The sequence below is a fragment of the Panulirus ornatus genome, chromosome 13, assembly GCF_036320965.1.
Source record: "Panulirus ornatus isolate Po-2019 chromosome 13, ASM3632096v1, whole genome shotgun sequence".
NCBI classification, from domain to species: domain Eukaryota; kingdom Metazoa; phylum Arthropoda; class Malacostraca; order Decapoda; family Palinuridae; genus Panulirus; species Panulirus ornatus.
The window spans coordinates 56285790-56313646 of record NC_092236.1 but is presented as its reverse complement, the minus strand read 5'-3'; the positions used below and the strand labels follow the sequence as shown (position 1 = coordinate 56313646).

At 44.6% G+C, this 27857-nt stretch overlaps 1 protein-coding gene across 2 annotated transcripts; it reads left to right on the top strand.

Annotated features, from left to right (window-relative positions):
* On the top strand, nucleotides 1-25621 carry LOC139752925 (alkaline phosphatase-like). Of its 2 annotated transcripts, none has more exons than XM_071668991.1 (14): nucleotides 1-182; nucleotides 15332-15433; nucleotides 16896-17116; nucleotides 17807-17999; nucleotides 19471-19634; nucleotides 20017-20215; nucleotides 20476-20609; nucleotides 21302-21403; nucleotides 22210-22306; nucleotides 22818-22915; nucleotides 23381-23504; nucleotides 23765-24045; nucleotides 24564-24684; nucleotides 25314-25621. In XM_071668991.1, the coding sequence occupies exons 2-13, from the start codon at nucleotides 15340-15342 to the stop codon at nucleotides 24663-24665; spliced, it is 1809 nt and encodes a 602-aa protein (XP_071525092.1). In that variant the 5' UTR covers nucleotides 1-182; nucleotides 15332-15339; the 3' UTR covers nucleotides 24666-24684; nucleotides 25314-25621. The 2 variants fall into 2 exon arrangements, with proteins under 2 accessions (XP_071525092.1, XP_071525091.1); XM_071668990.1 differs by lacking the exon at nucleotides 1-182 and adding an exon at nucleotides 14603-14743.
* Nucleotides 25622-27857: the final 2236 nt, after the last annotated feature.

The window sequence follows — 27857 nt, the reverse complement described above, 5'->3', positions numbered from 1 at the left end:
GGTTGGGAAGTTGGGAACCCGGAGACGTGTGGAAGGGTCAGTCTGGGCACTGTTTCCGAAGCGCTTACACGCACGCGCGCCCGCTCGCTCTTCCTTCCCCCCCCCAACGCACCCCTATATCTATATATATATATACCCTCTTCCCGGATCCACGCACCTCATCTTTTACGGTTATAGAAGCAGTAAGTAGACAGTGCGTTACCTTAATCTATCCCCTCACAATATGTGATGTTTTAGGTACAGTCCATTTTCTACGAAAAAAAAAATAAGGTTGTGGTTATATGTGGGGTAGATTTTTGAGTTCACAGCTGCTTTACCTTGTTAATGAGGGTCGTTGACGATTTGTGATGCGTTGCGCTTACGCGTCGTGGGAAGGAACAAGCTAATTGGTCGTTAGATGTCTTTAATCAGTTCGATGGTGGTAAGGTTCGGTAGGGGGGTCTTCTGTTCATGCCCCAAAGGTTCACAATGTCGATTTCGCTTCAATGTTACCAGTGTCTTGTGAATTGCGCAGAGCTACGTGAAAAACATCTTTCCTTTTTTAAATATTGATTTAAATATTGATAATTGAGGCAATCCAGTGTGATATTTGCCAGGGTCACCAACCCACTCCTTGCTTACGTAATTGGTCCAACAAGCAGTTCGCTCGTCATGGCTATACGGTGGACGTGAGTGATGTATGGTTAGTGCCCGGCGTCTCGAGTTGTGCAAGGCCCCCAAAATTTTATATAACCCGGGCGGGTTGTCGTTGTAAAATACTTGTGGTTGTGGCCAGAGCCACAAGGTTGTGGTTGTGCTGGTTGTGGTTGTACAGCGCCGGTCATACTACCCTGGCAATGTCGTGGGCAGTTTTTGCAATATGAAAATGGACGAAAGGAAAAGAAAAAAAAATTTATTGTGGGTGTGTACGAGGTGATGGTGGCGGAGGGGAGGGAACGCCGGGGTCAAATGTTGTGGACTGATGAACTTTGACCTACCTTAATGTGGGCTAGTGGACTTTTGACTTTCCTTCATGTGGACTCTGGCTTGCCTTAATGTGGGCGAGTGGCCCATCCACCTACCTTAACAGGACTCTGGCTTGCCTTAACGAATGGCCCATCCGCCTACCTTAATAACATAGACCCTTGAACGATGTATGACCTGTCTACAGTACGGACAAGTGACCTTTGACCTGCGCCCTCTCGGTAATTAACACTGAACCTTATGATGAAGAAAAAAAAGTTTAGAACGAAGGTCCAAGAAGAATGGAACTTTGAACCAGTTTTTGTCCTGTGGTGTTGAGAGGGGAGGAGGAGGAGGGGTAAGCTGAATCTTTTCAATCTATGAGGAAATAAAAAAAAAAAAAACTTGGAACACGACGGAACAAAGAGATTTCTTGAAGGTGGCACGCGTGACACACACACACACACACACACACACACACACACACCAAATGGCGGCGAACACTTCGGCAATTTTCGTTTCGATTTTCGAAGGTCAGGAACCTGCTGCTGGGTGACCTAACCATGGCGTTGGGTCATTCGTGGGCGTGGCGTGTGTGTGTGTGTGTATTGGTCAGTCTCAGAGGTTTTAAAATTTGAGGGATAAAAAAAGAGGTTTGAGGTTTAGCTGTTTATAGGCGATTTCATATATATATATATATATATATATATATATATATATATATATATATATATATATATATATATGACAATTTGTAGATATTTATCTCTTTACTAGTGTTTTGGAGTTATGAGATTTAAGAATATTCGAGATTCTTCTCACAAATATTGTAATAACTACGTAAAAATTATCACATCAGATATTTTTCTCTTTCGAATAAGGTTTGCCAATTTCTCCGTAGCTTTACGTTAAGAGGAAGCGTTAACGATATTCTAACACCAGACTACGGTGGAGAAAGAGTCAGGCGCGCGGATTGTCCACGAAGGGAGAGGAAAGGTTGAACTTTAGCAATGCATGACACTCCTCCCGCATGACACTCCTCCCGCATGACACTCCTCCCGCATGACTCTCCTCCCGCATGACACTCCTCCCGCATGACTCTCCTCCCGCGATAGCGGTGTGGGGGGTAGCGAGAGCGGTTCGGCGGACTAGTTTTTCTGGAGGTGGAGGAGGAGGAGGAGGGGGAGCGGCGGAGGAGGCGGCGGCGGCCTTGTCTCGATGTGTCAGGCGTCCGGGCGGGCGGGCGGGCGGGAGGAGGAGGGCGGATCGGTCGGTATCACTCCGCTTCCCCTACGCTTGCATTACGTGCCAAGGAACTGATAAGAGGAATTAACTGGCGCCTCTGGAAGGAACTACTACTACTACGTTATCCTTAGAGATAAGCGATATCAAGCGCATTAATCTAAGTGTCCTTACGTATTAAAGTAGCTCAAGTGTCTCTGTAATGAGTATTCGTAAACAATAGCGTTCTTTAATTGTTTTGGCCTTTTTTTTTTCTCCATTCCTTGCTTGTGGCCTTGTTTATTAATATCGCGTTCTTATCTGTTCTATTACGTTCTCGTTAATATCGAGTAAGATTAATATTAATCGCTGGAACACGACTGTACAATCTGAGTATTTTCGTATTACTCATTTCAATTTCGAGCGATCATCTGTCTTATCCATACGATACAATGTACGTTTGATTTAATCACATTACTTTTTCATTCAGTTTGAATACACATTGTTTCACTTCGGGAAAGTTAATGTATGCATAACTGGGGGGTGGGGGTGGTTCTGGCTCCTGTGTGTGTGTGTGTGTGTGATAAATAGGACGATAAGTGAAAAGGTGCTGACGTAATGGCCACTAATTGGCGAACTACCGTAGCTGCTGTTGTGTGTGTGTGTGTGTGTGTGTGTGTGTGTGTGTGTGTGAGAGAGAGAGAGAGAGAGAGAGAGAGAGAGAGAGAGAGAGAGAGAGAGTATGATTGGCTATTTTATACGCACTGCATTCCATGGCACTGTTCGGTTAAAGGGAGATAAAATCCGGTTACGCGGCACGCCGCTCCCGAACGTCCGGTTTGGATTTGTTGGCGAACCTGCCCTGGCGTTGAGGTTATCGCCACTACGTATGAATCACGTTAGTCCGGGTTCGAGATCCGGATATGATGACGGCAGTGGGTACATGACTGACCTGGCTGTTCATCTTTGGCATATATGTATATATATATATATATATATATATATATATATACATATATATATATATATATATATATATATATATATATATATATTTCTTTTCTTTCAAACTATTCGCCATTTCCCGCATTAGCGAGGTAGCGTTAAGAACACAGGACTGGGCCTTTGAGGGAATATATATATATATATATATATATATATATATATATATATATATATATATATATATATCAATACACAGCTAATATTTCGTTCGTGAGCCTTAAGAGAAAACTAAAATATTGAAGAAAAGAAAAATAAGATTTGGTTATTTCTCTGTTCTTCTTACCAAGCAACAATTGCGACTAAAAAAAATAAAATATATTAGGGTGGTGTAGGTGTGGGGGGGGGGGGAGGAGGGAGGGTGGGAAGGGAATAGGAGGTACCTGACCTATGTATACCAGGGTTGCCAAGGTTGTGTATAGGTTAGTGGTCAGCGCCGCCAACCACGCCACCAACCTTACCCTGCCTCTGTGCGCGGAAGAGCAGGGGGGGGGGGGGGGGGGGGCAAGATAATAAGACGAGGGTTGTCAGGGGGGTTAAGATAAGACGAGGAGTGTCAAGGGGGGGTAAGATGATAACACAAGGGTTGTCAGGGGGGGTTAAGATAAGACGAGGAGTGTCAAGGGGGGGTAAGATGATAACACAAGGGTTGTCAGGGGGGGTTAAGATAAGACGAGGGGTGTCAAGGGGGGGTAAGATGATAACACGAGGGTTGTCAGGGGGGTTAAGATAAGACGAGGGGTGTCAAGGGGGGGTAAGATGATAACACAAGGGTTGTCAGGGGGGTTAAGATAAGACGAGGAGTGTCAAGGAGGGGTAAGATGATAACACAAGGGTTGTCAGGGGGGGTTAAGATAAGACGAGGGGTGTCAAGGGGGGGTAAGATGATAACACGAGGGTTGTCAGGGGGGGTAAGATGATAACACGAGGGTTGTCAGGGGGGGTAAGAAGATAACACGAGGGTTGTCAGGGGGGGGGGGGCAAGATTATTAATAATCTATACATGTTCCATCCGCTTATTCTTGCCAGCGTTCCGACCTCCTCGCTTCCCCAGCACCTGTGAATGGAACAAATATATATAATTTCCCGTTACGTCCAGAAATATCTGTGAATTCAGACCTTATCCCAAGTGTCCTTTACAGGTTTTTCTTTTCTTTCTTTTTTCTTTTTTTTTTACTTGTATATTTCCTGACTGAACACCTGCTGGTGTCTTTCAAACGAATGTTTCATTAATATTTTCCGTAAATATTTTTTTGCTCCGAATTCTGAATTAACCTGAAATTTCCATTATATTCCTAAGTACCGTTGAGCCGTGATACGGTTTTCCATTGCACGAGAGAAAGCATTTTTTTGCATTCGCTTTGCAGGCGGAGTCCGGTAAACGCTTATTGGTTGGCGCGTTCGAGGTTAACGCTGAATCATTTTATCATTCCATTCATCTCATGATTTTGATTCCCACTGACACAGACCTGTAGTGCCAACCCCGTACACTGAACGGAGGCTAAGGTCATGCAAACTGACCTCGGCTGACGGAGGCTAAGGTCATGGAAACAGACCTCGGTTGAACTAGTGTTGTTTTTGTGGGTACGATGGGGTTGTTAGCTTCCAGGGTAATTATCAGACCGTCATTATCATTTAATCAATTACATGATATTGAAAAAAAAAAAACAGGTGTTCAACGTAACTGAAAACAGAGACTCTCACGCGAGGTAGCGCTAAGAAAAGACAACAGAGGCCACATTCGTTCACACACTGTCTCTAGCTGTCATGTAATAATGCACCGAAACCACAGCTCCCTTTCCACATCCAGGCCCAAAACTTTCCATGGTTTACCCCAGACGCTTCACATTACCTAGTTCAATCCACTGACAGCACGTCGACCCCGGTATACCACACCGTTCCAATTCACCCTATTTCTTGCACGCCTTTCACCCTCCTGTATGTTCAGGACCCGATCGCTCAAATCTTTTTCACTCCATCCTTCCACCTCCTATTTGGTCTCCCACTTCTCGTTCCCTCCACCTCTAACACATTTATCCTCTTTGTCAATCTTTCCTCACTCTCATTCATATATATATATATATATATATATATATATATATATATATATATATATATATATATATATATATATATATATATATAAAACCACTGTGCTAAGAGGGGTAACGAACCCTGAACTTCATGTCATGTTGCCAAGGGCGATGGTACAAGTGATGGGGGAGGGGGAATGTATGGGTGAGTGAAGGGGTAGGAAGGGAGGAAAGGAGACCAGTTGAGGCGGTGGTGTTAACAGCTGGTGGGAGGAACTGGGTCAGTGAGATGATGATGACTCTGCATAACCTGAGAGGGGGGTGGAACAGGTGGGAGGGAGGGAGGGAGGGAAGGGCTGCGGGACAAGTCTTGCGGGATGGGGGGCAATGCTGGGGGAGGAACAGGTTCTTCGATAAAAAAAAAAGAAAAATCCTTCCTGGGGGAGGGGGGGAGGGAGGGGGGGGGGGGGCGTGGTGACTTGGCCATTGCTCCTTTGCGGAACAAAGCCACGCACACCCTACGCGCTCCTTTAAGTCGCTGGGGTAGTCATGTCGCAAGGGCGGGGCGCCCCCCCCCCCCCAAAAAAAAAAGTCTACATTTGCTCATTAGGTGGTCGGCTGTTAGAACAACTTCATGTAGAGGAGGGAAGAGGAAGGAGGGAGCGAGTGGGGGTTAGTCATCATTACCTGACGTTCCATCACTGGAAACTGGATTATTAGGAAGAGAAAAAATTTTTGAAGGGGTCGGGTTTACGTCGCCCCTGTGGAACGCCTTGACGCCGTCTGGGACGTCAGGTGAGGTAGGTAGACTACGTCACCACATTAGGTAGACTGGCCCGTGTCGTGTTGCAAGGGTTCCTACATGACTCCCGTGGGAGTCCATCCTACAGCCACGTAGCAAGAGACTACGTCGGGGGTCGCAACAGAGGACAACGGTAGGAGGTACGTCGGGTGTCGCAAGAGGACAACGGTTGGGGGTACGTCTGTGATCGCAACAGAGGACAACGGTTGGAGTTACGTCTGTGATCGCAACAGAGAACAACGGTTGGAGGTACGTCGGGTGTCGCAACAGAGGACAACGTTGGGGGTACGTCGGTGGTCGTAACAGAAGAACAATGGAGGTACGTCGGTTGTCGCGAGAGGACAACGTTGGATATACGTCAGTGGTCGCAAAAGGACAACGCTGGGGGTACGTTGGTTGTCGCAACGGAAAATGCTGGGTCATTTCGACAGAAAACATTCGTGGTCAAGACTGAGATTTCAAAGGTCAACATTGTGTGTGAGCATATACTGCATATTGTTTTACATTTACGTGATGTAAAACATCCAAGAATTCCCCCTCGCTCACGAGTTATTTACGAGTGCAAATGACTTGAACAATGACACCAGTGTGTAAACAAGTGAACATATTTTGAACTCGCATCAGTGAACGTGTCTGTGTTGAACGTTTTCTTGGGTCAGTGAACAGTGTCTGTGTTGAACGTTTTCTTGGGTCAGTGAACACTGTGTTGAACGTTTTCTTGGGTCAGTGAACAGTGTCTGTGTTGAACGTTTTCTTGCGTCGGGAGGTTCTGGCCTTTACTGCTCGAGCCTTATGACTGGACAGGTTGGGATAATAAGCCTTATGACTGTACAGGTTGGGATAATAAGCATTATGACTGTACAGGTTGGGATAATACTCAACTTGTATATAAGTCTTGGGAGCATAATGGACGTGTCAGTGAGTGTACTCAAGCAAGCGTTGAGATCGACCTTCCAATAAAGTTACCTGTCGACTGATCCACCTCCTGCGCTACGGAAAGTGGCAGTTCCAACGGGCTACAATGCTGTATAACTCGACCTTTTTTTTTCATTCTCTCCTAGTCGCTCCCTTCTGAACCTCACACACTGACCAATGGTGAGTGACGAACGAGAGAGAGAAGCTTTTTAACGTGGGGGAAAATACATCCGCGTGAGGACATTTCGTTCCTGATGGGCATTCTCTCTCTCTCTCTCTCTCCAGTGGGCCTGTAAGGGGAGAGGAGTGATCAAGTGTCTTGAGAGACAGAAGCAAGCAAGCGCTTCTCGCTCCCACGGGAGGAGGAGGAGGAGGTGGCCAGCACCAGTAGGAGCTGAGGGAGGGAGGGAGGGTGAGTGTGAACTTTATACACCGTCCTTCAGCGGAGACCTTTATGCCTCCCTGCCTCCCCTGGTGGATGACGGCGAGACTGGGGGAAAAAAGAGAGACGCGACGATTGATCATCTGGAAGAGACTGTGGCTGGTGATCAATATGGTGGATGATCTATTGATCCTAGTGATCAAAAACGCGTATTTGAGTATCAAGATGAAATAGTTTAGACACTTGTTACCGTAGCTACATAGCTGACCTAGGATGTATATAGTTAGGAATGGGGCTTTGATTGTGAGAATCGAACCCGGAACATTAGTTTGAGGTGTTGGTATAAAAACAATGTTACCAAGGTTACCTGTCAAATGTGTCTGTTCTGTGGAGCCATTTAGAACGCCTTCCCCGTTAGTCGCAAGCCGATGAGGGTTGTAAAACCTTCTGGTAACACTTGAGTCCTTCGTCCCCCGGGCGGGTTGGTTCATTAATTAAAGCGAGACATTTGGAGGATGATGAGCTTTGGGCTCTTCATCTTCCTCCATCAACTCGACTGCTCTCGTGTGGTGATTACCTTCACGGTTGAAGGGGAGGAAGTGGACCTCTACATTATAGTAGTAGGAGAAGGCAGGCTCGTACAACACCACTATTAGCTCACCATAAACAATAGATGATCTATTGGCCTGTGATCACGTCACTCGCCGAAGGAACAGATTTTTCACTCATTATCTGCTTAATGAACCAGCTTGAGGATAAACTACTTTCTTAATGAATGACTCTATTGTCTGAACGTTTCTGGCAACAGCAGGGCGCTTATTCCTGTATCCAGTTGCCTTGATTAAATATATATATGTTTTCGTATCGTTTCGTTCGACGGGGCAGAGGGGAGGTGACAGAAGTGTGGGGTTTGAGGAGGTGGGGTGAGATTGGCTACAGGTTGTCATTCTTGACTGATGGTTCGCGATAGATGGAAAGGTCAGCTGGAGTAGATGGCAGACCAGGGACCTAGTGGGTTGGTTGGCTTGGGGTTGGGAAGGTCAGAGGAGCGAATCTGGAGCTGAGAAGGTCAAAATGGGTAAGTAACCGCGGAGGCTTGACCTGTTGTGGTGGGTGTGGAGGGACTTGCTACCGGCATCGGGTCAAGGTTTGTGAGAGACGAGGCGCTCACAGGGGCAACGGAGTCTGCTCGATGACTACTTGAGCACGACGGTGCGACCCTTGAGGACGACGGTACGGCCCTTGGTTGTGGTGGTGTGACCTTTGACCCGAGCTGTATGGGTCATGTCAAAGGCCCTGGTCATTATACCCTAAGTTCGTACTATTATACTTCAGGGTCGTGCCGTCGTACTCGGTGATAGGGTCGTGCTCAAGGGTCGTACCGACGTACACAATGATCATACCGTCGAATCAAAGGGTCGTACACATTGGGAATATAGTCGTACCCAAGGGTCATACCGACGTATTCAAGGATCTTAACCGTTACGTTGATTCTGACGTCTTACCCAAAGAGTCGTACCGTCGTACTCAAAGGTCGTATCAAAAGTCGCACTACAAGACTATATTTAGTACTATTCATAACTTTAAAACCTTCAATTTTTTTTCGTACTTTGAAGATGTTCTCCACACTAGGCAACCGTCAAAGGATTCAGAATCTTTTTTTTTTTACGCTAAAAAAAAAAAAAACCTGTTTATTCAGACATGACGTGGGAGGATTGAGAGAACGGATAGAATTCAAACTTGTTCTGATCAGCTGTGGATACCATCAAATCTCCTTAGTTATAATGAAAACATTTGGTCATTTATAATGACGTGTGCAATGCTGCAAGTCGACCCGAGAGTGTTTGTTGTTAATGACAATTTCACAGCTTTAAGGTCGTGTGTGTGTGTATATATATATATATATATATATATATATATATACACCAGTAACTCTAATCCAGACTCTCTCTCTCTCTAATCAGTGTCGACTCCTCTAAGACGATTCCTGAACCATCTGTGTGGCACTTCATGTGACAAGGTTGCTTTATGACAGGTATTTGACCTCGTATGACACGAGATGCGAGTACTGCTGGTGCATACACTGATCGTCTTGACATTTCCCCTCTTGCATAGTCTATAATGCTCTTGAATATTCCAGGGAACGGAAAAAAAAATTGACAAAAACACCTGTTAAACTTCAAAGTATAGATGGTGTAAGAAGTTGAGAAGCATCTATGATCAAGGTCTTCAAAGATGCTTCAGGTATTTACGTGGTTTTTAGGTGTAGGACACGTCTGGAGCTGCTATATTGTACTCCTGCATTTCGAGACGGTTAAACGATGTCCCATTTGTTCAAACACCTGTTCACGGCTGTTTAATTAAAAGGCATCTATATCCCTATATAACTAGTTAAGTCTGAGCGCCACGCAGGAATCCGCACATCGAACTGAGCGAAGTTTAAAAACTAATACTTCGTATACGTCCTCGAACACTTGACAACCTTCTTTTTCCATCATCTATTGATGTGGAACCGTCAAAGCTCTGCCGCCCGCCCCGCAAAACCATCACATCCTTGATCAGTAAAGACGATAATGTCTTCGTTACCACTGACATTGCTTTCACTGGGGAAGGAGAGAGATCTCGAGGGTTTTTGATCAATACGCAGACCCTGGCCACACGTGTGGTACCTCTCTCTCTCTCTCTCTCTCTCTCTCTCTCTCTCTCTCTCTCTCTCTCTCTCTCTCTCTCTCTCTCTCTCGTGGTGGTCTAAACCCTTTCGTGTTTGGGTGTGGCACAGACAAGGTCGTCTACAGCCAGCGTTCCCTTGACCTCGTACACTCTCTGCTGCTTTCTTTGTCTATTCGAGTTTATTCGCTGTACCTCAGCAGCGGCGGCGACAGCCGAAGTAGATAATTTCACTCGGGTTGGGTTCCCCCTCCTCCTAGGCTTCTCCCAGCAGTAATGACTGCTTTGCTGGTGATTTGATGCGGGTATTTCGCCATAGCATTTTCATTATCAGTGACCCGTGGTGGAGAGTGGTAACCCACATCGCTGTAGTAGGCCCCCAAGGAGATGTGAATCACAGCTGTCGAGTGATCGGCTGTGTGATTACTACTGTTTTGTGTTTTATCAAGGGAAGGGGGAATGGGGATGTAGGGGAATGGGGATGGGTGGGAATAGGAGGTAGAGAGAGAGTTGTACATTCGTGTTGCCCCGTCATCTTGACCTTGTAGGTCACATGTCCGTACGTCTATGTAGGTAGGCACACACACACACACTCTATGCCAGGTGTGTGTGTATGTGTTTACCCTACGCCAGGTGTGTGTGTATATGTTTACCCTACGCCAGGTGTGTGTGTGTTTACCCTACGCCAGGCGTGTGTGTGTTTACCCTACGCCAGGTGTGTGTGTGTTTACCCTACGCCAGGCGTGTGTGTGTGTGTGTGTGTGTCGATCATCCAGTAGCTTAACTACAAAACGCTTCTGGGTTACCCCTCATTAATTTAGAAAAATATGAGGAAGAGATGCGTATGACTTGCTACCTTGCGGGAGCCACTGGGTGTTGTAAACAAACCCGTTTTTTGTCAACATTTCTAAGCTCTTGCGATGCGCTGAAATGATTACGTTTACGATGATGACCACCTCTACAATATTGGGTCACTCGCAACGCTACTGTATTCATAGTCTAAAAAGTCCCCCTTGTATTTGTGTTTTTCGTTGCCATATCACCAATTACCACGCCAGAACGAGGCTTTCGTGTTGCTGTGATGCATTATACAAAGCTGCGTATCTTCCTTTCACTAGCCTTGTTCAAACCCATTCTTGTGTGTCTGTGTGTGTGTCTAGCCACTGTGATTAAGTGGAGGGGAACGGCATGCGACACTCGGGTAATGTCTGCGATCCTCTCTCTCTCTCTCTCTCTCTCTCTCTCTCTCTCTCTCTACCCCTTGGTTAGATCTGCACGGTCTGAATCTGACCAGGTATGCGGGGAGGGGGGGGGGGGGTCGAGGTCAAAAAGGTCAGCGGCCAAAGGTCATGCGGGGTCGGACAGTCCGTGGACATGATAGTGCAAGCGTCATCGTACACACACACACACACACACGAACACAGATAGGAGGAGTCAAAACCACGACAGACGAACTAGGTGGAACGGAGATCCATTTTATGTAAACGTGTTGGGGTTTTTCAAGCTATAGAAAACGCGGGTTGGGATAGAGCTTTCTCTCGCGTGGGTTTAGCTGAGCACCTTTGGTCGAGAATACTATATAAATGCCTAGATATTAACACTAATAACGCTGTTCTTATAGCACTAAAGTACTCAAACATTACCTTAACATTTCATTCATTATACTGGGCTAAGCTGAGGCTTGGGATAGTGTGGGATGAACAGTGGGACGTAATCAGGGATATCCCAAAGAAAGGTTTCCGGTGGGATACACACACACACACACACACACACACACACACGTGTCTAATGATACGGAAAATCCGATCAAGAGAAACCGGGTTGCGTAACTGCATGCGTACGCTTTGCGTAACTCCTGATTTGGAATTTTGTCCGATTTTCCATGCGTACAAGTCTTGAGTTTCCTGTCGTTTTTACGCACCGTATGTACGCGTGTGTGTCTTTTGATTAAAGAGTTATTTACGAAGTTTGGGGTCATTAACCGAGTACTTTTATTACCTTCATAATCTTGTAAATCAAAAGGCACTGTAAACAGATTTCCGTGGGGCGAAAAATCACTAATTGGTAACCTTAATCTAGTAAATGTAAACTTGCGTCAGTTTACACGATGTAAACCTAATCATTTTGTTAAATGTAAACTGCTGATTACTTCGCTAAAGATAATACTATTGGTAACGCTGCCAAATGAAAACCTGATTGCATCGCTGAATACAAAGTGTCTCATTATGTATCTACTTATCATTCATCTACTTAAACTACTTAGAATTCAACTGAGGTAGACTGAATACTACATGTAGACTATCTACTAGGTAACTGGTAATTATTCTTACTAGATATAGGCTACGAATTACTACAGCATGTTAATTCGTTAATAGTAGACTAATATTCATTTCTAAGTGTAAGACTCTAATTACACTTGAGTATTTCGCTATATATATATATATATATATATATATATATATATATATATATATATCATGGAGATGCTGTCGTATTATGAGCCATCTGTACGAGAGAACCACCTGTTGTGTACCTTGGTACATGGGAGTACCACCTGTGTGTACATCTCACCACCTGAATCATCATCGCTTGTGTCGCCTATAATTCAAACGTACCAAGATCTGATTCATTTCTCAAGAATTCTCGCGCTTTGTGCGTCTAATGGATGCGTAAGATGTCACTGTTCATCCCGTAGCCAGGACAAGGGCGTCGTCTATATTTCTCTCTCTCTCTCTCTCTCTCTCTCTCTCTCTCTCTCTCTCTCTCTCTCTCTCTCTCTCTCTGTGCTTGTAGAGGACGGTAAGTAACGTCATGGCCAAGCGCTTGCGTGAGTGAGGTCGCGAGGTGGTGTTGGGGAGGTGAGAGGAGGGGAGGGAGAGGGCATTCAACTACCTGTTTACCTTGAGCGCTTGTTTACATTCGACATCAAAAGTCATGTGTTCTGAGATAACGTTTGTGATGAAATGCCTTCCGCCGGGGCTAACCCCCGCCCTCCGGGGCCTTGAGTCCCACAGTGTACGATCCTTGAGGATGACGGTGCGATCATTTCGAACTTCGACAGTGTACGACGATCATCCTTGAGGACTGACGGTGCGATCCTTGAGCACGACACAGTTTACGATCCTTGGGCATGACAGTGCAGTCCTTGAGCACGACGGTACGATCCTTGGGAACGACGGTGTGCGACCTTTGAGCACGACGGTACGATCTCCTTGAGCGTGGCTGTACGATCGTATCCCCTTGAGCACGACAGTTTACGACCCTTGGGTATGACTTGGGTGATCCTTGAACACGACGACGGACCGAATCTGTCGCACTGACGGTACGATCATTGAGCACGACGATCTACGACCCTGAGCACGACTAACTGATGCTTGAACGCGTCGGTGCGACTTGTAAGAGCGACGCTTAGCTCAAACAACACACTCTTATTTCGGACCACATTCGCGGTATCATATACCCACCCACAAACGAAACGTCTATTCACGTTCTAATGCAAGACGGAAGAACCAATTACGAAAAATTGTTGTTTATGTAAATATATGCATTTCCCAAGCTAATGAACTGCCCCAGAATTCTATTTCTGAAGTCGAGTCACCCCAGAGACATTTTCTGGCCTGTTTATGAGCATTTCTATTCCTGCAACAGTGCGGGGAAGTTCCCCTAGTGTGTGAGGGTGTGTGTGTGGGGGTGTGGTCCGCATACTGCATCTAGCGGACACGAGACTCCTGCTCTGGTTGTGAAACGGGCATCTGTTAATGCCTGTTGATCCAGAGCAATTCTAAGTCTTCCTGTATGATGAGATCACCTTTTTCTAAAAAAAAAAAAAGAGGATAAGAAATCGATAATGTCATCTGGACGGAGACACACACCGACATTTTGCGGAGATCACACATGAGGTCTGTGATGAGTGAATCGGTCGGGGATCTACAAATAGAGCGACGAAGGATCGTGGCGTGATCTGAATAGCTTGATTGCTGCTCCTGCCACCGTTACCGGGGGGAGGGGGTAGGGGGAAGGGGATGAGGAGGTGGAGGGTTCACAGAACACAATGCTGACCAGACTCTCTGGAAATGTTACAAGCGAGGGAGGGAGGGAGAGGAGGTGAGGTGAGGTGGGAAGCCTTGAAAACGCGACAAAGCCAGACGTTTATTGGAGTACTACTTTCATTTGGTCGTTTTTCAATACCGCTCGCACGCGAGGTGGTGGACGACGACTTGCCCAGATGAGCGAGTTTTAAAAAACATCGGGAATGGTACAGTGGCTGAATGGATTTTTTTCGAGGAGGATATAATCTACGAAAATCTTGTCTCGTCCCTGTAAACATTTGTGGAGCTAATTCAGTCAAGGTCACTACAGCGTCTTGCACCGCCGCGCAACACACACACGCACACACGGTCGTCCACAGCATCACCTGTGTACCAGAACGGACTGTATCCTGCCCAGGGTGTGGCGGACTCGTCATAAAGGGGTGTGTGGGTGTGGGTGTGTGTGCGTACCTAAGGCAACTTCCGGATTCGGTTCCTGTGACAACGGACGGAAATCCTACGTGCCTTCGGGGAGGCCGGGAGTGGGAGGAGGTGGTGTTCCTCCACCACAGGTACTTCTTCCTTCATGGCCATTCTGGGGAGGGAGGGTCCTTACCTCCAGCCACTATATCAGCTAGCGAGCTGGACGCTGGCCCCGCAGACCACTGGGAGGTCTCGTGCCGACAACATCTGAAGTGGATTACTACCCTCCGCCTCTTCCTCCTCCTCCTCGAGTACACGAGAGCTAAAGGTCATTGTATACATAGATCGTTCGCAGCGATCCTTTATGGTGAAGACGTTGGGGAAGTGTTGATTAGAGTCTCTCTCTCTCTCTCTCTTGCATGGAAATGAGACGTTTGAATATTGTAGAGCTGGAGTGAATATTGAATGGTAATATCGACTATACAATCTTTACTAATATTCTCACTGGTGTGGGGGAAAAATATAAAAGACTGAAGAAGGAAGAGACTGGAATTGATTTGCTAACCATATTCGATACAGAAAATGTTCATCAAACTACCTCTTTGTTTCACAACTTTAGACTGACTTGGCATGCTATACAATCCATGTCATAGCAGTCTTAACTCTTGACTCCCTTAGACAAAAAGTTTGTTTTTAGAATAGGCGTATACGACTTGAAAAACATATTCAACCTCGTGGAAGAACACCCAGATCTTGTGTGGCATAGTGTTGAAAGTCTACACCTGACCTTGTGTCGTGTTTAATGATTTGTATACGTTAAGTGACTGTGGCTTCTTTGCTGTCATCATCCCTCGGTGGCCTGGGGGAGGTGTCGTGCAGTAGACACGAGAGATAATATGAGCGTTTCGTGTTACAGGCAACAACATGGAGACCTTCCTGAAGATGGTGGTGACGCTGGTGTGGTGGGTTCTCATCTTCGTCCCCACCGTCACACAGGCAGGAGGACGTAAACTCGAAGGTAAGACAGCCAAGCGGTTCTTCCTGTATGTGTGTGACGACCTATTGTGGTCTTGTCCTCTGCTCCAGCGAGCGACGTTTCGCTAAGTTTCAACCTTCTGAATTTCTTATTCAACGCACTGGGGGGGCGTGTGAGTTGAAGATGTGTTTGCGTGGTGAGGGAGGCTGTATTGTGTAACCTGGTCGAACGCATGGACTCTGGGGAGGATTCAATGATTAGAAAAGGTCGAGAGATGAAGATAAGCTGATGAGGCACTGGGGGGTTTACCTCTGTGTACCTTGGTAAGGTGTAAAAGTGACTCGTTTAATGCACGTACCGTCGACGGTGTAGATACACAACTTCCAGTCCTCGTTCGTATTTACGTGTTTGTGAAAATTTTTCTCTCGAGTCTACTGCTCAGGTCGGTGGGCCGCTAACATGACTGTGATTTAAAGATAAGAACTTCTATTTCTGTGATCTTCCAAGTCCGTTTTCTACTGCCCGTCAACCCACAGCGTCTACCTGGGACGACAACAACATTACTATGGTACAGGACGACTGATCAACGTCATCTAGTCGTTCTCTGAGCCTCGCTGGCAGACTTGCTTCTGGGACAGTGACGCTGGACGACTGGTCGTCCTCTTATAATAAAAGGTCACTGAACGAGCAGGGGGGGTCGTCACCTGGGGATGTGACGAAAAGACACGAGTGACGAACTGTTTTGTGAAAGTGTGTGTCTTTTTGGTATGAAATTATCCAGTCTGGTTGGGAAGATGCAGTTAATTTGCATGACGAACACAATCTCAAATTCGAATATGAGATCAATATTTCTTTTCTTACGTAAAGCTGCTCAAGTCTAAACTTGTCTTGGACTACAATAATAAAAGGACTCTAGTTTTATATCTAGTTAGTTGAAGTCTGTCTCATAAAGCGAATGTCGTATGGTTAAAGTCGACCTAAAGTTATATTGATTGGTAAACCCTGAATCTCTAAGATAGAAGATGGGAAGTCTTTGTCATCTGAAAATGGGAATAAAGTTTCCATCTTTAGGCTTTCGAACCCGTGGGATGCGCGCTCGGCCGAAAATCCACCACAATGAAACATGAAGATGTTTCTAAGCGTTTCATGTGTACGCCACAACACTTTGTCAGTGGTTATAAAAACGTAGAATGATGAATCTTAACAATAAAAGCATCCTTAAATTTTTTTTAGGTATTCTTAATACTCTTGACAATAGTGACAAATCGATAATCAATTTTCCCTTAATTTTAGGATTTCTCCAAAAACAAGTCCAAAATTATCTTCATGTTTAAGTCGTAAATAAAGCCATTGGTGTGTATGATAACCATACATAACAAAATTACCCTCAAAAAATTGTCTACCAAAAATCACCCGTACGAATGACCCATCCTCGAATGAGTCATTAAACCTCTGTAATGACTGTGTTTTTGACGATTCCTTTCCCCCTTTTTCTACTGGACAGCTCGTCAGCACTGGTGGGACCTGGCCCAGAACGAGCTGGCCGCTGCGCTGAACGTCCGCCAAAACTGGAATGTGGCCAAGAATGTGATCATGTTCCTTGGTGATGGCATGGGCATCACAGCCAACACCGCCGCCAGGATCTACAAAGGCCAGAAGGAAGGAAGGAATGGAGAGGAAGGATACCTCACGTGGGAGAGGTTCCCCAACGCGGCGCTCCTCAAGGTACCAAAGTCTCGCTTCATACTTGGGTCCTACTTTGTTTCTTTCCTTGTTCGTCTTCGTCTTTCCTGTCGGTCAAAGTAGTATTGTCATAAGTTTAATTCCCGTCTCCATCTTGCCTCCTCGCCTCGTGAAGACGAGAGATTTCCTGGGAAAACATAGTCTCTCATGACGAATACCATCTGTGCGATGTCTGTTTCTTTCCTTACACAGCTCAGCTTTGGAAATCCTTTTATGTTCTTGTATCTTTCCTAAATCCTACAACTTGAACCATTTGAAGAAAAGACTTTGTGTCAATAACTTCCACAAACATTCTTCAATGGTGTCCTTTTTCATACCTCGCTTCATTATCTCTGTAGCTCTTATCTAAGGTCTACCAGCCTCGATAAGATTGGCTTTTCCTTATCTTTTCTTCGTCCTTGTGATCATCTTCTATTTATCCTGCTCAAGGTTCGTCCTTGAATGAGAACTTTCGTCCGTGACTGAAGCCATCGACGTCAGTTATAGACCGACAGTTTAACGTAGATTTAACAGTTAACGTAGCGACGTTCTCGTCCTCTGGGAACGTCTATAAGAAAGAGCCAGCAGTTCCTTCCTCTCTTAATCATTGCACTTTAGCATCATCCAGTTCCTGTGCAGTACGACAACTGCAGTGACCACACCCACCCCCCTCTCTCACTCGTTGCCTTCCAGACGTACAACGTGGACAAGCAGGTGCCAGACAGCGCGGCCACAGCCACCGCCTACCTCTGTGGGGTCAAGGCTAACTACTACACCCTCGGGTTGGACCCGGAGGTCATGCTTGGGGACTGTGCTGCCAGCAGGAACTCCATCTACCACACTCCCTCCATCCTCACATGGGCCCAGGAGGCCGGCATGGACACAGGTCAGGTCAATACTGGAGTTATTAATGACCCTACCCTAAACTAAGTTGAATTAGGTGAACATACTTACCCTCAGGGGTTGAATTAGGTCAATACTATGACAACGACCATTAAGAGCGTTGAATTGTCAGTACAGTGATTCTTAATGACCCTTCCATTAGGACTGAATGAGGTCAATACTATGACTAATGACCCTATCATACATGATGTTGAATTAGGTCAATACCGATTCTTAACAACCTTCCCATACACAAAGGTGAATTAGGTCAATACTATGATTCTTAATGACCCTACCACGGGTTTAAACCAGGTCAATACCACGACACAAACTGACCCTTCCACAAACAGGATTAAATCGGGTCAACACTATGATTTCTTAACGACCCTACCAAGGGGTTGAACCGGGTCAGTACCACGATCCAAACTGACCCTTCCATAAAACAGGGTTGAATCTAGGTGCGGTGCTTTATTGACCTGATATTATGCTAAGTGAATGGGTGACTATAAAGGTCATTTCTCATTATTTTGGACTATAACCATTATTCTTCGTGTGGGTGAAATCACTTGACCAGCAGTGTCAGGTTAGCAAGTATATCATGGCATGTTTTTACAAACCTCGGATCTTGGTCTCGTGCTCATGACTGCCCTCTCTAGTGGCACTGGATCCTATTAAATCTTATAATTAAACTTGATTTGAATGGGATTTGAAGGTTTTTAGCAGTTTACCCCACAAGACGTACCACCGACTTGTGTTACTGGGTGTATTTTGTGTGTTGTTGACGTGTTTGACTCTGAGTGTATTTGTTTGTTTACATTTTGAGATTTTTGAGCAAAATGTCGCGTCCTCGACCGTGACCCTGTTCTCGAAGGACTTCTGGTTTATCAAAAAGCCACAGGAAATTTATTCTGAAACCACTTTTCTTGCTTCTGGACGAAGTGGTATGTCCTTGTTTACACCCTTGCCAGGTAGTGGTGCCAGCCATGTTACTAAAATGGCAGGTATCGTGACCAAACAGCGTTACTAACGTAGCAGGCATCGTGACCAAACAGCGTTACTAACGTAGCAGGTATTGTGACCAAACAGCGTTACTAACGTAGCAGGTATCGTGACCAAACAGCGTTACTAACGTAGCAGGTATCGTGACCAAACAGCGTTACTAACGGAGCAGGTATCGTGACCAAACAGCGTTACTAACGTAGCAGGTATCGTGACCAAACAGCGTTACTAACGTAGCAGGTATCGTGACCAAACAGCGTTACTAACGTAGCAGGTATCGTGACCAAACAGCGTTACTAACGTAGCAGGTATCGTGACCAAACAGCGTTACTAACGTAGCAGGTATTGTAACCAAACAGCATTACTGACGTCGCGGGTATCGTGAAAACAGCTTTACTAATCTTACAGGTATCGTGACTACACAGTGTTACTAACGTAGCAGGTATCGTGAGTACACAGTGTTACTTACCTTGCAGGTATCGTGACCACAACGCGGGTGACCCACGCCACGCCCGCGGCAACCTACGCCCACTCCGCCCACAGGAACTGGGAGTGTGACGGGAACTTGGGAGAGAAGGGGGTCGGATGTATGGACATAGCCGACCAACTGGTGTCTGAAAACCCAGGAAAGAATATAAAGGTGAGGTTAATGGTCCCAGCATGAGGGAGGAGGTTAATGGTCCCCAGCATGAGGGAGGAGGTTAATGGTCCCAGCATGAGGGAGGAGGTTAATGGGTCCAACATAGAGGTTAGTGACCCAACTTAAGGGCCAATGTTAATGACCCAACATAGGGGTCGAGGATCATGACCTAACATAGGGGTCAAGGATCATGACCCCAACATAAGGGTCAAGGTTAATGACCCAACACACCTCAACCTGTTGAGATAATGACTTTAATGATACATGATGATGACACGTAGCCTCGCTAGCCCAACTGGCTTAATGAGCCCACAGTCTTCGTCTTTATTTTGCCGACACGTTTGTCGTGTTGGTGTTCACAACGACACCGTCTCTCCCACAGGTGATCCTGGGAGGCGGACGACAGGTCTTCGGGGCGGGTCTGGGCTCGGTCGACAACGACACATGCATCCGGACGGACGGACGGGACCTGACGAAGGAATGGTTGGAGGACAAAACCAACAGCGGCCACACGGGTCGTTACGTCACCAACACGGGAGAACTGCACAGTGTTGACCTCGAGGATACGGACTACCTCCTGGGTACGTGAGATCTCGTGGACGGTACTGTATGTGAGGTCTCGTGGGCGGTACTGTATGTGAGGTCTCGTGGGCGGTACTGTACGTTAGGGGGAGGAAGGAGGGAGGGCGGGCTGTACAGTGCAATAACTGGTTAATCATTTGATGTCAATAATCAAGAGAGAAAGTGTTGCTTGGTTGTAGTTGGTCTGGTCAGAGCAGACACGGTACAATGTACAACATGGGTCAACCTGATCTTCCTCGTCCTTTTCGTCCCCCATCAGGTCTCTTCGCAGACTCCCACACGCCCTTCGAGGTGGACCGCCTGGTGGGGCCTTCAGGGGCGCCCTCGCTCAAGGAAATGGCCCTGAAGGCACTGAAGTTCCTTCAGGAGAAGGATAATGGCTTCTTTCTCCTGGTGAGTAAACATTTTGCTGTATCACACAAACACAAACAAAGATTGTCTTTCCTTTTGAATCTATCTGTTCAGGTTAAAGGCGTGGTGTACTTTGTCCATTGTGTCGTTTGTAGGGTAACAAACAAGCTCTTAGTGTTAACTTAGTCTGAAGGATAGTCTTATATATATATATATATATATATATATATATATATATATATATATATATATATATATATATATATATATGGTTTGTGAAAGATAATGTAAGATCTAAAATCGTAAATGTTTGAAGTGTAGGTTCGAAAATCTCAACAGAAAATGTGAAACGAGAATGCTGCTTATATATATATATATATATATATATATATATATATATATATATATATATATTTCCAAAACTAGTTTTTAAATAATGATAATAACCCTACTTACATTGTATGTCCCCGGTCTGTAGAACTGATATCCAATTATATAACTGGATAACCAATGATGGTTTGGTTGGTGTGTTCAGTCAGAGTACATCTGCCAACAGGTGTGTTCAATCACTGTTGTCAGTGTGTCTGCCAACAGGAGCGTTCAGTCAGTGTACGTCTGCCAACAGGGTGTTCAGTCAGTGTACGTCTGCCAACAGGGTGTTCAGTCAGTGTTGTCAGTGTACGTCTGCCAACAGGGGCTTTCAGTCAGTGTTGTCAATGTATGTCTGCCAACAGATTGAAGGTGGAAGGATTGACCACGCTCTACACGACAACTTACCTCGCAGAGCGTTGGAAGAGACGGTGGTCTTGGACAACACCGTTGCTGCCGTCCTTAAGGTAAGATAAGGGTCCTGGCCCTTGTTACCCTGCCCTGGCCCTTATTACCCTGCCCTGGCCCTTGTTACCCTGTCCATGGCCCTTGCTACAACGTCCTGTTACCCTGTCCAAGGCTCTATCACTTCAGCCTTGCTTTTTACCTACCTCTACACATACCCTCCACCTTTGCCTTGCATTTGAACAAAAACATAAAGAAAAAAATAAAATATTCTTGAACCTGTTTTTTTTTTTTTTAAGCCAAAAAAGCCTAATAGACTCGTGGTCTTGGCTTTTAAACGGAGGGATTACATTTTAAACGGAGGGATTACATTTTAGACTAAGGGATTATATCATAATTATAGACTCTGGTTATTACATTGTTGTTGAACTATCATTGTGTCTCCTTGGGTGGGAGCTGGTGTGTATATATCGAATTAAATGAAATTTAAGGATTTTCTTTTTAACTTTGTCCTAAGTAAACAAGAACAATAAAAATAAGACCGGAACTATATAGATGTAATTATGGTATTGAAATTTCTTGCCCGACCGGAAAATATACAGGTAAATATTCAACAGATGTTAATCTACCATTTTTGTAGCGGTAGGACGAAAAGGTAATGATCAAACTCTGTTAAATACAATGTTAACTCTCCCCCTCCCCTTATATAGCAGTTGTAGAGGAATAGATTCAACCCCAGATGTTAAATACAATGTTAACTTCCCCTTATGAAGCAGGAAAACACATGTTAAATACCATGTTAACCTAAGGCTAGTTAGCAGCAGGAAGACAATGTTAAGCAGGTGTTGTTCATCGTTGTCCCACACAGGAGGTCGACCTGGAGGACACGATGGTCGTGGTAACGGCTGATCACTCCCACGTTATGACCATTAACGGTTACCCCGACCGTGGCAACGACATCTTGGGTGAGTCCATCCCTCGTTGTTGTCGTCTCTGGCTGGCGGTCGTGCTGGGCTGGTACCACGACTGCTAGTGCAGTCGTCACAGGGGGGGGGGTCTTTGTGTGTGTGTGTGTGTGCATAACGACATGCATAGTTCATGGTCGGTGTATACCATTCTATTGTCTCCATGTGTATTGTCCTCCGTGGCCCATAAGGATACTAGATGTCTCCTTCTCTTTGTCTCTATCTCTCCTTGTCTCTTTCTCTATCTCTCCCTACTCTCCTCCTATAACTCTCTTTATCTCTCGACCTTATCGGCTCATCGTATAATCTATGAGCATAACCCACCTATTTATCTCTAGCCACAGTGAAATAGTTTGTTCTCGTAAAGGCATCTTTCACACTTGGGTACGAATCTGTTCTTCACCACCTCTCTCTTCTTTTTTTTATAAAGTCATTAAATCATTTCCTGAAACGGATCTCTCGCTTGAAGGTTTTTTTCTTTTTGGTTTGACGTCGTTCTCCTTTTCCCCAGGTATAACGGGAGACATATCCAAGATAGATGGCATGCCTTATACCACGCTGATGTTCACCAATGGCCCGGGTTATAACTACACCATCGAAGGAGACAAGGTAATTTGAGAGATGATGTGTTGTAAGTCTTACTCTATTGCCTCTGTGGTGCTGATGTTAGTGTGGCAAGTTTAATAGCTCACACTGAAGTTCATTCTTTCTCTGGTTGGTAGATAAATAGAGGTGGACTTAGGTTTGCGGTGGAGGAGAAGCACCTCCACCACAGCTTTGAGGGGGGCCTAGCCACCTCGAAGGTATCCACCAGTCTGGGGATGTAGCCTTCAATGTGGACAGGCCTAATGAGCCTACCGGGAATGTCCCATATAAGGAGGACATGGGCCCTCTCTTAACAACCCTAATGAGCCGTCTTAGGGTTAGTAATTCTATAATTTGGTCACCTCTAAGCAGTACATCAAGGTAGTTTGGTTTAAGCCAGATCTCGATGGCTCTGGACACAAAAGTGGGCGAGGCTTAAGAATCCTGGTCTCGTACTGATGTTTTGTTCCTCCTTTGTTTACCCCGCAGGTGGTGCGTCACGACCCCCGAACTGTCAACACGAAGCATGTGGACTACAGGAGCCAGGCCGCCGTGCCCACCCCTCCCATAGCGGAGACCCACGGAGGGGAGGACGTCGCCATATGGGCAGTGGGTAAGTCCACGTCGAAGTGACACATCGAAGTGATGACACACTGCTTCTCTCTCTCTCTCTCTCTCTCTCTCTCTCTCTCTCTCTCTCTCTCTCTCTCTCTCTCACGAGTGCGTTTGTCATCATTCCTAATAGTCATCATCCGTTAGAAAACATTTTTACCTTTTCCCCAAGATGGCCTATATTGCTTCAGTACACTTATAAAGGTTAATGGAGAAGTTAACTAACCCAATTTAACTTTTTTTTCTCTCTCTACGACCCAGGACCCATGTCTCACCTGTTTCATCGAACCCACGAGCAGCATTACGTCGCCCACGCCATGGCCTACTCTGCCTGCATTGGTCCCAGTGCAGACAACTGCGAGAGGCCGGCCCACGCCTCCTTCACCAAGGACCGCGCCCCTCCTAAACCTACCACGACACATCCTACCATACTCCTGCACGGCCTGAGGAAACCCAAGTCTGGACCAGCAGGAGCTGCCAAGCCAAAGTTCCCCACTCTCTCCCCGATCCTTCAGGATCTGCTGGACGACAACGAACAGAAGGTGGGTGGTGGGGTGGTCACTCCTAAAAGGTCTTGGTGGGTGGTGGGGTGGGGTGGTCACTCCTAAAAACTCCTTCACATCCAAGTCTTTTCCAATTACTCAGTCGCTTCTCTAATCACTTGCTTAATTACCTAAATGTTGAGGGGTAAGAAAAAAGGAAAAAAAAATGTTCAGCCATCACCTTTATACTAGGATTTGAACAACCTATAAACCTGCTTCTGTTAAGTTACACTAAATGGATTTGATGAATATGACACACAAAATGCCATCACAAATTCATGCAGAGCTTTTATATCGAAAACTCTCTGGCCAGGTACGTTTATACATCATGTATTACAATTCATATACGTAGTTTATATAATAGCTTACACGCATTGTATACACGTAGTATATCGAATGTCCACAACTAGATGGTTTGTAACGATCCACTGTGTGTGTGTGTGTAGTTCACACTAACTATATAACCTCGTCTAACAGAGCCACGTTAACAGTCTGTTAACACCGACTCTATATTTCAGATCGTGACGGCTCTGGGTACAGAGTCTGTGAAGAGTTTCTCCAGCGCCAGCGACGTGAGAAAGCTTCTAGGTCAAAGCGCAGCTGAAGTTCACAGCGTCTGATCGTCCAAAGTCTTGACACGTAAGACCAATTCTCTCATTCACGTTACAAAAAAAGAAAAGGAAAAAAAAAACTTCCAAGTGTCAAGCTTAGGTCCAGAGTTCGAATCCTATTAGCATAAGTACAATGAATTATTCATTTGCATACCTAGCGTCTTGTTTTGATAACGACATAGGCCGTTTTCTACATCGTCCCTCTTTATATATCAATATTCCTATAAAAGACGTTCCTCCCCTTTTTTTCCCCCCCCCCTCCTTCACTCTTACTATCTTCAGGAGAAAGATTGGAGGCGTTGTTCCAATGTCAGTTTAGCCCTTATGATGTACGTGTCAGTAGTGACTAGGAGGAAAAAAAGTGTTAAGACAGGAAACAGGAAATTAGTGTTTATTTACCCGTTTTCTGTTAAGAAATGCTAGACTTGTGTAATTTTTTCTTTTTTTTTTTTTAGTAGAGCAACATTAGACGCCTGTAGATTTGAATAGGATTATTAAGAATGTTTTGTGAAAGGAGTGGATGCTATTGTTTACTTATCAAAACCCTAAGATACTCTAATCTCGCAGGAAAATACAAAACTACATAACCCTGTTTCTAGTTTCGAGGCCAAACTATTCTACCCTCGCCCAACTAACCAAGCCTCTACCCCATTTCAGGACATCGCTGGGTTGGCCAACTGGGGACATCCCACGGCCGGCAGGACTATCATCAGGGATGACTGGTACAATATATATACATAACCCCAGACTATACAAATCCAGGTCTCTGTGCACTTCTGAATTACCTAGAAAGGAGAGGTCTCCTAGCATCTAGGTGGCATCTAAGCCTCTAGCTGCTCTCCTCTTTATCGACTGTAGTTCACGTTGCTAACTTCTAGATTGAGATGCGATGGCATCTAGGTGACCTACCCATTTAGTCTAGATGTAATTAGGCTCCATAACTTTGTGGCACATCGCCCAAAGGGCATATATATATATTATACCACCAATTGATTATACCACGTCGGTATGCATACCTTACACGGCAATAGATATATAAATAGATATATAAATCTTATTCATTTCTACCTTTTGATAAGTCTCTGCTCGTCTTAGTATGTACAAAAAAAAAAGTATCAAAAAAACAAGATTGTGAAACATAATTACAGCTAAAATTTAAATAAGTGAAATACACTTCCACATTCCGTAGCCTATCACAAGCCGCCATATTTGGTTTGAGGATTGACGACGGGTAACCACCCACTCTCTCTCTCTCCTTGTAGATATTAAACTAGTTCTCTAAAAACTTACTTGTATGAACGAAGGGGATCAAATACTCGACGAATATGATCGAATATCCAAATATAGCACGAAATAAGCAAAACATTCCTTAGGTTTTGAAAGAGCGTCAGTCCCTTCCGGCGTCTGTTTCAGGACTGACGTGTACATGTTCGGTCGTTAGGTTGTTGACGCGTCATTTCAAACGCGTCATTTCATACGCTTCAACTAGATTTTTTTTTTTTCGAGTTTGGTAAAAGTCAATTGTACTTAAGGTTATTTACAAATGATTGATAAAAACGAATATCTATCGGTAGAGAATAAAATTAGCCTGGACAGGAAAGAATAGTTGAGCGTATTAATAATATACATGTAGTGTCAACTTGGTAACAAGGCGTTTTCAGCTATTTTGACTGTCATTCCTCTAACAACTACATACATTGTTTAAATGAGCAACGTTTTTTATATATCGTTCAAAGACTTTATAAATCATTCGTACGAAAGTAGAACCTTTCGTGACTTTTTTACCAGTCTTGTAAAAATTTTGGCGGAACGTTAAAAAAATTTGGTTTGAAATAACGAACATAAGAGGAGTCAGTGTTCAAATAGAGGAGGTGGGCGAGTATACGCTCTTCAGGACCCAGAGAACTTGACGTAATATCACTATTTAGATCCTCTATAATATCTGTAAGTGTATTATACTCTTGATTGTAGTTCGTTTTGCTATATAACGTACAAATTTAGCAGAAGCTGCCCTTCGAAACCTTATAAAAGTAAGGTGTTGTGGAAATAATAATTTCAATGTTGTTCAAGAAGTTCATCTGTTTCATCCTCTTTATTCATTTACATAATTAGTAGGAAACTATTGTCAAAGTTTATGTATTTTGAATTTCAATTTAGTTTGGTAAAGATATTTTTCACACTTAAATGGATAGAAATGAAAAAGATTATAGCACTTTGGCATATATTGTTCAACCTGACTTTGATCTCGTATATTTTATATATTTATTTTTTCCTTACTTTTGCCAACTTTAAGTTAGGTAATGACGCCATCATTGTTATGAGCTATCATAGACAAATGACATTAACTAGTTGACTTTGCAGACTAATGGGAAACAAAATGAAATGGTTAATGATAGGTTTGGTTGGTGATGTGATATAATTTTTGGTATGTCTCAGTATGGCTTTAGGAGGCTCCGATTTAAATACCGAAGTGACATTTAGAAAATTTGCTAATAACTATATATTATAAGTTTCTTAATTGTAGATAAAGCCTATTACACTACATAACAATATGTTATGTTCCGGCAGTTTCAGAGAAGTGATAAAAATTCTCGAACCAGTTGGAAGGTATTGTCTCGCTCGTCCTGGGAATTTAGGGAAAAAAATAGATGTTATATGATTCATTATATAGATCAAAATTGAACAATGGGTTGCCAAAGCTTATGCCTTGGCCTTAAACATGGTTGACGTCTATAATCTTTGTATCGGAACACGCAGAGAATATTTCTATATAATTGCAACAAACATAGACTGTGTCCTAGGTAAAAAAAAAAAAAAAAAGGAAAATGTACATATGTAAAATTGTACCTAACAGGCAGGAGTGCCAACGTTAGACTAAGGCTATAGCGGTGCTGGCAAGTGTGTGAGGATGGCCGTGGAAATGCGTTGGTACCACTGCTTTTACCCCTAAAAGCCAGAAATCATTTCTCAACATTTCTATCATTTACACCAATTTTAAATGCGTAGTTCCATGACTGCGCTTTACGTTTGAGCTACGTTTGTAAAGCGTATGTTTTTTTAACGTCACTCTAGTGTTACTTGCGTCCACGGATATTGGGGCTTTCAAGTGCTGACCCACTTATTCCTTGACCTTTGACCTCCCTCCAAAAACCAGTATGGCAGAGGGTACGAGTTAGTGTGAAATTTTAGTGGACGTATTGA

Excerpts from the sequence above, each read along its gene's own strand:
- LOC139752925 (XM_071668991.1), top strand. The coding sequence starts at position 15,340 with ATGGAGACCTTCCTGAAGATGGTGGTGACGCTGGTGTGGTGGGTTCTC. Across the intron at positions 22,916-23,380 it reads ACACCATCGAAGGAGACAAG|GTGGTGCGTCACGACCCCCG; the intron begins GTAATTTGAGAG and ends TTTACCCCGCAG. Across the intron at positions 24,046-24,563 it reads TGGACGACAACGAACAGAAG|ATCGTGACGGCTCTGGGTAC; the intron begins GTGGGTGGTGGG and ends TCTATATTTCAG.